General features: G+C 53.3%; 1 protein-coding gene across 2 annotated transcripts in view; it reads right to left on the bottom strand.

The window, feature by feature from the left end:
• Positions 1–518: 518 nt before the first annotated feature.
• Positions 519–11,784, bottom strand: part of RHPN1 (rhophilin Rho GTPase binding protein 1) — a 30,733-nt gene continuing 19,467 nt past the window's right edge. For both annotated transcript variants that reach the window (XM_086609601.1, XM_086609602.1), the window contains 10 exons: positions 10,742–10,866; positions 10,250–10,416; positions 9,511–9,698; positions 9,185–9,341; positions 6,539–6,658; positions 4,098–4,292; positions 3,728–3,804; positions 2,333–2,479; positions 870–1,028; positions 519–713 (listed from right to left, as the gene is read on the bottom strand). In XM_086609601.1, coding sequence (XP_086465727.1) covers positions 519–713; positions 870–1,028; positions 2,333–2,479; positions 3,728–3,804; positions 4,098–4,292; positions 6,539–6,658; positions 9,185–9,341; positions 9,511–9,698; positions 10,250–10,416; positions 10,742–10,866 — 1,530 coding nt within the window. The remainder of the gene's footprint in view (positions 714–869; positions 1,029–2,332; positions 2,480–3,727; positions 3,805–4,097; positions 4,293–6,538; positions 6,659–9,184; positions 9,342–9,510; positions 9,699–10,249; positions 10,417–10,741; positions 10,867–11,784) is intronic.

The raw sequence follows: 11,784 nt of genomic DNA, 5'->3' as shown, positions 1-11,784 counted from the left end.
CCCCTCTCCCGAAAAAGGGGAGTCGAAGGTGACCTCCAGCTGGAGCTGCTGAATGATTCGGCTCTACCAGCAACTCTCGGTGAGCGGTGGCAGAGGTGCCATCTTCTACCTTGCAGAGAAAGCCTGGGAGACGCGAAAGAAGGTTACAGCTTTTGCTTTAATGGCTGGGGCTTGGTTTGGGTGCTCCTCACACCGAGCAGAAGACACAAACCAGTCCCTGCTTTATACCAAAGCACAGCTCCCCTCGATCCCTTAAGAGCAAACAAACAAACAAAAGTTTAAAAATAAGAAGAAATCAGTGTTTCCCCCCCATTGTTTAGCCAAGGATTATTTAACGCAGGAGTTGGGAGGTGGAGGAGTCCAGCACTGCGCATCGCTCGTCTCTTCGGAGAAGATCCAACCAGTGGCACGTCCCCGGGGTCGGGGGGGGTCCTTCGCAGCACTGACACCAGCGCAGCCCGGACAGGCCACCGGTGCTTGCCAGGGTTCACGGGCAGCCAGCCCCGGATCTCGCTGCTTCAGTACATGGCCTCGTTGTCTCCCACCGCGGTGAAGGGGATGCCATAGGTGCTCTTCTTGCTCCGCTTGCTCTTCTTGCTCCAGACCAGCAGCGTGCTGGGGCTTTTACTGTTCATCAGGCTCTTCCGGCTGTTCTCCTTGTTGCTCTTCAACAACCCGCTGCCCGAGGACATCGCCGTTGTCTTCTTGTCCGCCTGTTCGGGAAGGGGAGAAGAGAGGGGTGTGAAGCCAGGGCAGCACCCAGGCTGCAGACGTGATGCCTGGCTTCAGCCCCGCACCTCCAGCCTGGGAGCAAGACACTGGGGAACCTCTTCTGCAGTTTCCCACCTAAGGCTTGAGATGTGACTTACAGCTTTCGGTCCCTCGGAGCCCTGCAGGGTTATCACCCTGATCTCCACTCCCTCCTCCCCAGTGCTCTTCAGCAGCTGCACCACCTCGGCGTGCTTGGACCACTTGCAGTCCTTGCCGTTCACCGAGATGATGTAGTCTCCCTCCTTCAGCCCAGCTTCCTGCGGGGGAAGAGAGAAGATGCACATGTTTGAGCTCATGAATGCTGCTGCACAAAATCTGCTTGGTTTCCACCCTACAGGTCCCAATACTGTGGAGACACAGGCCACAGGGATGGTTCGGGTCCACCCTCCACCTACAACACAAGACAGCCGATGCCTTCATCATCCTAAAGATTCTACCTCTGCTTTGCAGCGTGCACATGAAAGTGGGACGCTCTACAGACTAAGGATCTCTTTTGCAGCTGCTGGCAATGGCCACACTTGACATCCAGCACGCCATAAACTCCCAGCCCCTTGACTTTTTGCAGCCTTGCAAAAAGTGCATCCAGCTCTGACTCTTGGATAAAGGTTAAACGCTGCAGGTCTTCAGAAGAAAAAAAAAAGAAATTAAAAATTATTGCCTGCAGGCCTCGATCCTTGAGAAAATAGAGTGGACTCAGCAAGGTCCTACACACGTCCTTCATTCATCAAGACATCAACAAGGCTCTTGATATGCTTTAAGGAAAGCACAAGCCAGCCTGGGGCTGTGGAGACAGCATCAGAGCTAGAAGAACCCAGCCAGGACCTTCCAGGCCATCTGCAACAGAGGTTTAGATACCTGCCTACAAAGACATCCCCACATTTTGGTGTCTATCTGGAGACCAATCCCACTCCAGCTGTGAACAATGAACGTTAGTAGACTAGGTGACACAACTGTGGTCCAGATATGGACCGTCCGTGGTCTTTAAGAAGATTTTAGTCTCCCCAAAAGGGATGTGAACCTGCTGCTGAGGAGCGTGTTGTTACAGTGGTGTTGGGCTCTGGATTGCAGGGTTGATGCTGAGCGGTGCTGAGGGAGGGGGCAGACCTTTCGGACATGCCACCATGATGCTCCAGCAAGCTTCTGCTGGAAAACAAAGTTGCCCCTGATACATCAGAAAGCCCATACAGTGAGTTTTCACTGAAATAACTCACGTTTCAGACTTGCCATTTTGTTCCATCCACTGTCACATCCCAAAACGGGGAAGAAAGGAGCTGGGCACTTGCCAAAAAGCGGGTGCCACCACTTAAAAACTGAGCTAACCTCCATATTTTTCCCTTAGCTGTCTCCTAAAAAAAAAAAAAATCCCAATTCTTTCATGACACCCATCTGCAAGCCCCGGGCTGAGATCCGGCAGGGATGAATCTCCACCTGAGCACGCCAGTGCAGTTACAAAGTCATATAAATGAGCGTTAAGACCTAAAACCACCCAGTCCCCCTCGAGGCCACCCTCGACACCCCACTTCCAGCATCCTCATGGGGCTGGCGGTCCTGGGGTACTCACGGCAGCGCAGCCCCCCGGGATGACGCCGGCGATGAGGACGGGGGAGTCTCCTCGCAGCGTGAACCCAAAGCCGTTCTCTCCTCTCATCAGGTGGACTCTCCGCGCTGGGTACCACTTGTTTTTGGCTGAGAAAACTGAGAGAGGCCCCTGGGGTAAAGGTAGAAACACGGGAAGTACCTTTTGGTGCAAGAACAACTTCCTGGGAATGTGCAACCTTGCAAAACACCCACCGACCGGGAGGAGGTAGAGCAAGAAAGACTTTTTTGCATTGCTTTAAGGATGTGATTTTGAGTCTGCCTGGTGTTTTACCCTGCCTGCGTGCCTAAAAATGCAGATTTATGCACTATAAAGCTAGAGGCACGTAAAAACCCTTGTCAGACATCAGCTCTGTGAGCAGTAGCATGGCTTGTAAAGGCTGGGAAGGACCTGGTCTTTGGTCCAACCCTCTGCCCAGAGCTTAGGTCTGGACGTCCTCCCAGCACTGCCCTGCTCTGGCAAGGCAAGAGGAGGAGGTCTTGGCACGGTCAGCAAGCTGGCACCAGTTTAGAAACTACAATCCCGGAGCAAATGAAACAGAGAGATTTGGTGGACAGAGCTGGCTCCTTAATTCCTGCCTTCAGGAGATGAAACCCATCACCCAAGGAGGGACGATGGAGGTTGATGTTTTTCACCACAGCCTGGCTTGAGGGGGGATGCATCCTGGCTGGGGTGGTCCAGCAGCAGGGTGCTAGGTGGTGGAACAGGTCACCTCTTCAGGGTCAGATCCTCACCCCCAATCTCTTCTATTTTCCTGACTTTTTCCTACTTTCCTATTCCCACAGGAGCAGGATATACCTGCCTGCCCTGGGGCTGTTCAAAAGCAGAGATGCCCAACCTCTCCCTGGGGTGCTACACAGTTCTTGGGGTGCCTGAGGGACAGGGACAGCACAATCACGTCTCACAGCGACCCCAAAGCTCAGCCCTGCTCCCCAAGATCCTGTAAACCTAAAGAAGGTAGGGATAAAGGTCCAGTGGGATTTTCCTAGTACTTCCAAGCTGACATCTTCCTGCTCTGCTCCCCAAAAAAGCTTCCTCTAAAGGGTCCCTTCAGTCCTTCTCGGGTAAAGTCCACCCAAAATGCCTGTGCCTGCCCCCTCATGCACCAGAGGATCTTTGTGACCCATTTAGGTCTCGCAGAGGTAGATCTGTGCCCTCCTACCCCGTGTCCTGCACCGGTCCCTGCCTGCAAGGAGGTGACTTGTCCTCCTTGGAAAGTCACCTGTGAGCACAACGGCTGCACCAGGAGAGGGAGAAGAGGCTGCAGGGAAGAAGGAAACTAGGCAAGCAGAGCATGCAAGGGAGGAAGAGGAGATGTCTGCTCCCTCGGGGCAACCTCCATCCCTTAGCCGTACGTACCAGCCTGTGGAAGAGGTCGGTCACCTTCACCTGGGAGAAGTTGGGGGATTTTATCTCTGGTTTCTGGTGCGTTTTGGCTAGTGGTAGGAAGAGAAAAGCACATACACCAGCGGTCAGGTAGTTGCAGCAGCTGCTGCCTCTACATCGTGCTCCCCAAGGAGGGATGGTGTGACCCATAAGAGCTGGGACCTGCTCAGCCAGCTGCTGGTCACGCAGCCCAGAGCCTCCACTCCCACCCGTGATGCTCTACCGCTGTGCAGGGAGCTCTGGTCCACAGCGAGATTGCCACAAACTCACCGTGGAGTTCGCCCACCCCATGCAACCTGCCACAAATCCCCTCCCCAGCTGCACCCCACAAAAAAAACCTTACGGTGAATGTCCGGGGCATCTCCTGTTTCGAAGAAGTCCTCCTCGTGGTCGATCTCCGAGTATTTGCTCAGCGAGCGCTTGTGGGCGAAGGAGAGGACCTCCTGAAGGATATCCATCTTCCGCAGGATCTTGCACAAGCCGTGGATCCTCATGGCTTCCTCGTGCTTCATGATGGCTTTCTTCAGATGAGCTTTGCCTGCAAGGGAGCGGAGAGATGGCAGCCCGAGCAGAGCAGCCCCGCCGCCGCCGCCGTTCCCTCTCCGCTCGCTCGGCTGCCCACGGATGACAGCAGCCTCCGCGGCTGTGTCACCCGACGTGACTCAGGGACAGCCCAGTCACGTTCCCAGCCTGCCAGGCGTTCAACGTGCGCTAAATGGAGTAGGTCCCAGCCGTCAGCTCGAGCCCCCGATGTAGGGCTGGGAAGGGACCTTGAAGGGTGACCTACTTCACTCCCCCGGCGCCGGCAGCAGAGCTGGCAGATGTTCCCAAAAACCGCCGGCGAAGGAGCTGCCACCACGTTACGCCACCCTCGAAGTCCCTCCTAACGCTTAACCTCAATCTCCTCTGCAAATTATCTTCTCTCCATCGCCTTGCATCCCCCCGGGGAGGGGGAGCGTAGAGGACAATCAAGCCCGGTCCTCCTGGTAACAGCCTTTTAGCTTCAGGAAGATGCAACACGTCTCCCTCTTTTCTAGGCTAAGCAAAGCCTTCTCCTTGCCCTGCAGGTCCTGCTTTCCACCCTCTTCAGCATCTGCTTTTGCTCTGCTCCTCTCAACTTGCCTTCAACGTGCTGCCACCCTCGCGAAAGCGGAGCGGCTGACAAACGACCAGAAGAGATGAAATCACGATGACCCACGGATATCAATGCAAACATCTTTGCGAGAGACTGCAACCAAGATACCGGCACCCAATGCTTAACTACCAAAAAATATATATAAATATATATATTTTTACACACACGTGTCATAGGAACACGTGTGCCTGTAGCATTTCCAGTTTTAGGACACACGGTGGCAACATAAGCCAGGGAGATGGTTGGAGTTTGCTCCAGACTTACAAGGACCACAGCCAGTGGCCTCAAGACCTCCACTTTTCCCCATGAGAAGTCGCAATCAAGGAAATATTTTGAGGCTGGATGGAAAACAGAGAGGAAGAGACTCTCCAAAATAATTGTACCAAATACAATCAATCATGTTTTTTATCAAAGCAAGCCACAGCCAGCCCCGGACATGGACAAGAAAGCAACTATGTTTTATTGAATATCATCAACCTCTGCGATTTTCAAGAGATCACCAGGAATAGAGGTCAGGCATGGAAGTTGTGCAAGCTTTCGGCTCCACCGTATCAAAGATGGTGGAACATATGATGTCTGACAAGACATAATGTTATAAGACTAGGAGGCATGGGAAGAGGGTAAAAAATGTCCTTCCAGGGAGATGATTTTAATGCTGCAAGCTTCTTCCCTTCCTGTAAACCAAAACTAGAGCTGAGGTTGACATCTGCACGTTCATTTTTCACCAGCAAATGCTGAACAGAGTCCATTTCCCCCAAGAAGAGCAGGCAGAGCTGGAAGCTGGGCTGATGCAAATCAGGAAAACAGATGACAGTAGTTGAGGGTGTCGGGATGGTGTTACCATAAAACTCTGGTTTTGGGGTTCATTTAAGGAGTCTTCCCCATGCACATCCTCCCCCTCCCATCCCCAGCAGTGAAACCTGGCCAAGCAGCTAGCAGGACTTTGCTGGGGCCAGCAACGTGAAAAATTCATTTGTGGTGGCATCTGCTTCCTTTCACATGTGTGCAATGAGGGGAAAGAGCACCAAGAGGCAGCTCGTGGGGGAGGCAAAGAGGACGCGACACCCCAAAATCAGGGTGCTGAGCTTGCCCTTGGGGAAGGGCTGCCAAAACATGACTTCAGCTGAATAAGCAACGCTCTGTTTTAACGCTGAAGCTGAAAATCCGCATGGGAGGAAGCTCTCGTCTCCCAAGCCTTTTGACGCAGCTAAAAAAGCCACCTCCTGGCATCTGCTGTGTCTTCCTGTCATCAAGCCAAGTCAGCGGCAAGCCCAAGTCAAGGAGCTTTCAGGATCTCTGTGTCCCCACGGATTTCTCCATGCTGCGTTGGGTAATGTTACCTGGCTCAGGACACCTTGGTGTTTGAGGTTTTACTGTCAAACTCAGCTGGACACGTTGGTGCAAGCACCATGAGCTGGTACTCAGCACCCTAACAGGGAACTTTGACATCTTCCTGACTTCTCAGGAGAGGTTCTTTTTAAAGAAAACCAAAAAAAAAAAGGTGGCTTTGCATGGAGACATCCTCCAACATTCATCACATTCCTTCATGGAGACCACACCCACACAGTAGGGTTATGATGGGGCTTACTGCCCATGCATCGAGGTTTCATCACAAGAACTAGGGGCTTTGCCCCCATGGATGCACCTACCCAGCTTTCTCCTCTCCTCAGGGTCCTGCAGCAGGATGCGGAGTGACGGTCCCTCCGGCATGGTGACATGGAACTGGATAAAAGCCTTCTCATGCTCCGGCAGTTCAGCGTCGGATGCCACTGTGCGAAAAAATTGGGTGAGGATGGGGTTAGAGAGAAGTCAGGGTGCTGCTCAGCCACCCAGACCCTCATGGTGGTAGGGACAAGAGGACCAGGAAGCCACATCCATGCTCATGAGGTCCTGATAACTTCAGCAGCAGCTTCCTCTCACTCAGCCACAGCCTGCAACGACCACCAAGACATCACTGATGGAGAAGGATGAGTTATTACATTCAAAGGCTTTGAAGCCAATTGCAGGATTTGTCCTGTGCAGAACACAAGTATCCAGCTCTTTTACCTCCTTCCCTCCTTTGCTCCAGTCTAGAAGCAGGATTGGAAATTGAGAGCCCTGGGCTTTCCCCACCTGGAGGTTAATGACACGGAGCCAAGTCAGACGACAACTAAAGCACAAGAGCTGGACAGATTAAAGCATCATTTGGGAGCTGGGCTCTCCTTGCTGTGCGTGAGACCCCTAGATGGGCAGAGAGCTTGCAGTGCAAACAAGGGGGTCCTTCAGTGGAGAAAATGAGATGAATACAGCTTGCACAGGCACTCCAAGCACCACGCTGAGCTCTGTGCATGTGATTGTTACACCCTTATTTCGCGGAATCATAGAAGTGTTTAGGATGGAAGAGAATTTGAAGATCGAGTCCAACCGTTAACCTAACGCTGCCAAGTCCGCCACTAAACTGTGTCACTAAATGAGACATCTACACATCTTTTCAACACCTCCAGGGATGGTGACTCAACCACTTCCCTGGGCAGCCTCTTCCAATGCTCCATAACCCTTTCCGTGAAGAAATTTGTCCTCATATCCAATCTAAACCTCCTCTGGCACAACTTGAGGCCGTTTCCTCTTGTCCTATTGCTTGTTACTTGGGAGAAGAGACCAACACCCACCTCGCTACAACCTCCTTTCAGGTATTTGTAGAGAGCGAGAAGGTCTCCCCTCAGCCTTCTTTTCTCCAGGTTAAACAACCCCACTTCCCTCAGTTGCTCCTCCTAAGACTTATGCTCCAGACCCTTCATCAGTTCCGTTGCCCTTTCCAGCCAAAGCTGTTCCTAATCCCTTTGGGCTCCCGGGGAGCTCAGGGTTGCATGGCAACCTCCTCTCCTGGGCACAGGGTACAACAGGAAGCAACCCAGGGGGCTCCAGGGAGTTTCCTGGACTTGCTGGTCCAAATGGAAGGAGATCTCAAAGCCTGGTGAGCACTCCCAGCACGGGCACCCAGTGGACTAGGAACCAGCAGCTCCAGGGCTGGCTCTCCCTGTGCCAACCCTCTCCCTGCCAGCATCCCCAGGGGATTAAACTGCAGCATAAGGAGTCTATTGCCAGCTGGTTATGGAAGCGAGAGATTTGTTATTCTGAACAAGAGGGTCAGGGTACGCTTGGAGAGGCAGCGAGCAGGCGCGTGAGATCTCAACAGCATGCTCTAGATTGAGCAAAAAACCCCACATCCCAAAATCGGGGATCTCCTGCCGATTTGTGCTTCCCCCAGCAAGGAATGTTACTAGGCCAGGCAAACAGCCTCAAAATTTTAAGGGAGAGGTTTGCCCTGTCCCTTGTAACCCCATGCAAACCCAGCCCCATCACCATCCTCTACCATTTCTGTCTTTAAGCAGCTCCAGCCCCACAGCACCCTACTCTCTCCTGTCTCTGCCCCAGCAGCTCTCCTTGCTCAATCCTGCTTCTGCAACGCCCACGCGACACAAGCCCGGCAGCAAGATTTTAGGCAGGCTCCGGAGCGGGGGAGGATGCTAGGACAGTCTGGCAGCCATCGTCATCACCGGCACGGCACTGCTTTCGGCAACCATCTCCCAAGAAGTCCCTCAGCCGCTCCACCAAGTGATGGTTCAGCACCACAGGTCACAGCGTGCATCAGCTGTCCGCCCCCACATCCTCTGCCTGACCCCAAAATCACTTGCTCGGGTGTTGGTGATGGCACAGATGGAGATCACGGGTCGCATCCTACGTCCATGCTCCAGCTGGCTCCACGGGGCCACGTCAGCCCGGCTTCGACACAGCCACGCATACCCTGCTGCCAACACCCCACCACTCTGAAATTCCCAGGACAGCCGGCCTTGAGGTTGGCAATTAAATTCGAGGTGGTTTGAGGTTTATTTTTATTTTTTGAAGCCTTCAGCTGGCCCATCACATGGGCTGGATGTCTCTGGAGGATATCCAGCCAAGGGCGCTAGAAGGCGTCAAGGTCAACAGGCAGCTGACCCCCCGCCATTTACCCACTCAGCTCCAAAGGGGAGAGCAAGTGGCATCCCTACGGCAACTTTTAGCTCACCTTCTTGGAATGACTTTGCAAGGACTGTGCAAGCCAGAAATATGGGGGAAATCTGCCCCGTGCATGAATCACTGGGTCAACAAGTAAGATTGACAGCTCAGAGCATCCCAAAAACTTTAGGCTTTGTATTCATCTACCCTGTGGATATCTCCCTTCACCCCTTTTTTTCCAATCCCTCCCAAACACCAGGCTACCATGTGGAGCCAGCACTTGGCTGGGCAGGCAGCTGTCTCCAAGCTGTTACACTCACCAGGGCAATCGCAGAGAGCAATGGCAGCGAAGTAGTGGGAGAGGGCTTTGAAATGCTCCGACTTGACGTGGACCATGGTGGTCCAAGAGAAAGGAACATAATCCTTCACGTGGGCCTGGGTCATCGTCTGGTGCACCAGCGAGTAGACGTCTTCCACCTGTGGGGTATGAAGAGACAAGCAGCTAAGCCATGGGCTGGGATGTTGGACATCTATCAGAAGACAGCGACAGCAGGCTGTCCTCTCCTGGAGGGGTTCTGCCAACCACAGAAGGAGCCTCTCAAGCGGTGATTGCCCCACCAAGTCCTCTCCTCCCCCAGGTACTCACCCTTGCTGCCTCCTGGGCAAGCTGCAGTCGGGCAAGGAAGTCGTGCTGGGCACACAGCAAGGTCATCTTCTCAAAGACACACTCCTGGACCTGGGCGACCATCAGCCGCACCAGCATGTTCAAGGAGGCTGCGCTCATATCCAGGCTGGGAGCATTGGAGAAGTTTTCCTTCAAGTAGTTAAAGGCACCTGCATGAGGGAGAAGCTCCTGGTAGTAGCCAGGCTTGCAACCAGGAGGGTCAAGCTTTTGGAGAACGAACGTTTCCCCACTAGTAGTGCAGAAGAGCCTCCAAACTCCAACCCAGCTCACACCTCAAACATCTCACCATAACCAGCAATGATATCCCGGGAAAAAAGGGCCAGGGGTCCCTCCCTTGCTACCTAACAGTTCCTCCTTCTTAAAAGCCATGGGTGACCACAGTCTCAGGGTCTCTTTTTTCCCCCCAGCTCACAGACAGAGCAGCGCCTCTCCTCTCCCCAGCTGGCCCATCCTTACTGCCATGCAGCAAGGGAGAGCCCTTTGGGTGGCCATTGGGTCATCCCAGCTCCTCTTCATAACTCACAGAAGCAGCATGGTCCCAACTCGTCCTTGGTTTGTGGTCCCGTGGAGATGCCCCTGCCCCATCCCTCTTTGCATGCCTGCTTCCCTCTCTTCTTGCACTCATGAGGATTATTCCCACCCCACGGAAATGCTGCCTGCATGCTCTTGGGGAGCTGGAGAAGGAGGGAAACCCACATACCGGCTGCCTTCTGAAAGGCATCGATGGCCTGGTTGAGCCCCGGCAGGGATGTGCGGTCCTGCCGCGCTCCGATCTGGGTGTGCAGGGCTCCGATGTTGAAGAGCACGCTGCCCTTCTCAAAGGCCAACGCTCGCTGGTGGGACGGGACCCCCGTCAAGGAGTCGTACCTGGGGAAGGGAAGAGTCAATGGCTGCCCATTCCCAGGTCCTCATCCATGGATGCAGGAGGAACCTGGAAGTTTTTCAGCACTCTGTGTGGGCTCGAAGCCACAGTTCCCGTTGCGGCTCATCCCTGCAGGGCACATGCTTTTCCCTGCCTCCTCTAATTAACCCACCCAAGGGAACAGCAAGCCCAGAGGAAGAAGAAAACCCATCTCCCTGCTTCTGCTGGCTCCGGGTTTGCTGCCGAGACAGCAATCCCATCATGGAGGCTTGGCCCCAACTCCCTCCCGCCTCACGATGCCCCAGGTGGGACGGGGAAAACTGCACGAACCAGTGGAAGAAGACACCGAGGCTTTTGGTGGGAGGGAAGAAGCGGCTGTCGAGGAAGTAGAGCTGGTTGTAATACTCCATCAAGAGCTCGAGCCCAGCTTCATTGCGGCTTGGGGTGCGCATCGCCTGCGGGGACGGGAGAGGAGACACGTGGGTGGGAAGAGAGGGGGAAAACGGGAAGGGAAATGACAGATTTATGGAGCTGCACATGCTGGCCAGCCCAGGGAAGAGAAACTCCATCTGAGTTATTAGGTCAATAGGATCAGATCAATAGCGGATGAGAGGCAACTCCTTAGGGCACAGGTTCAGCTGCAGGAAAGATCGGGGAGGCACCAGTTTGGTGCTGGGGCACCCAAATCTGGAGCCAGCAGCCTGGGAACAGTGCTGGAGGCAATGCTCATCTAAACCAAATCAGGATTTTTAATTTTTTTTTGAGACAAATTCATGCAAAGTCTGCTGAAATTAATGCCAAGGAAGAAATAGGATTTTTTTTTTTCTCTTATTAAAAAAGCCCTTGAGCTTTTGACCCGACACAGGGAGGAGGGTCAGAGCTCTCCTAATGCTTAGTTTTAACCACAGAGCTTTTTGCAGCTTCTGGCTTTGCAGGGCTCTCCTCCCACAGCCTGAAGAGCAGGATTGGGCCCTTCACAAGGGCTTGAGCAAGCCTCTTTCTTTTCACTCTCCGGGATCAAAGCTTCGCAGCAAGGCAAAACTTGAAGTTACTTATGAGAGCTGTTTCACAGGAGAGGAGAAAATTCACCTTTACTGGATTGCTTTATACTTCCTCTTCTCCAAGCCCTAGGTGGAGAGAGAGTAGTTGTTTAGCTTGTGGGAGTAGACCTAATGTTCATAAACCAGTAACAGATTGCAGTATAACTTTTATTGCTGTTCAGGGCTAGGTTAGTAGGTCGTTAAAGGACGGGGAAAGAAAACAACTACTGAATGGTCTGTAATATTTTGTAACCTATGGACCAAAGCTGGGGTGCTCCAGCGTGAGAATCCTGCACTTGGAGACATGAGGATAAGGGTGCAGGTTGGAGGGAG

Source organism: Tauraco erythrolophus, chromosome 3 (assembly GCF_009769465.1).
Source record: "Tauraco erythrolophus isolate bTauEry1 chromosome 3, bTauEry1.pri, whole genome shotgun sequence".
Lineage (NCBI taxonomy): Eukaryota > Metazoa > Chordata > Aves > Musophagiformes > Musophagidae > Tauraco > Tauraco erythrolophus.
This window is presented reverse-complemented; position numbering and strand designations above follow the sequence as displayed.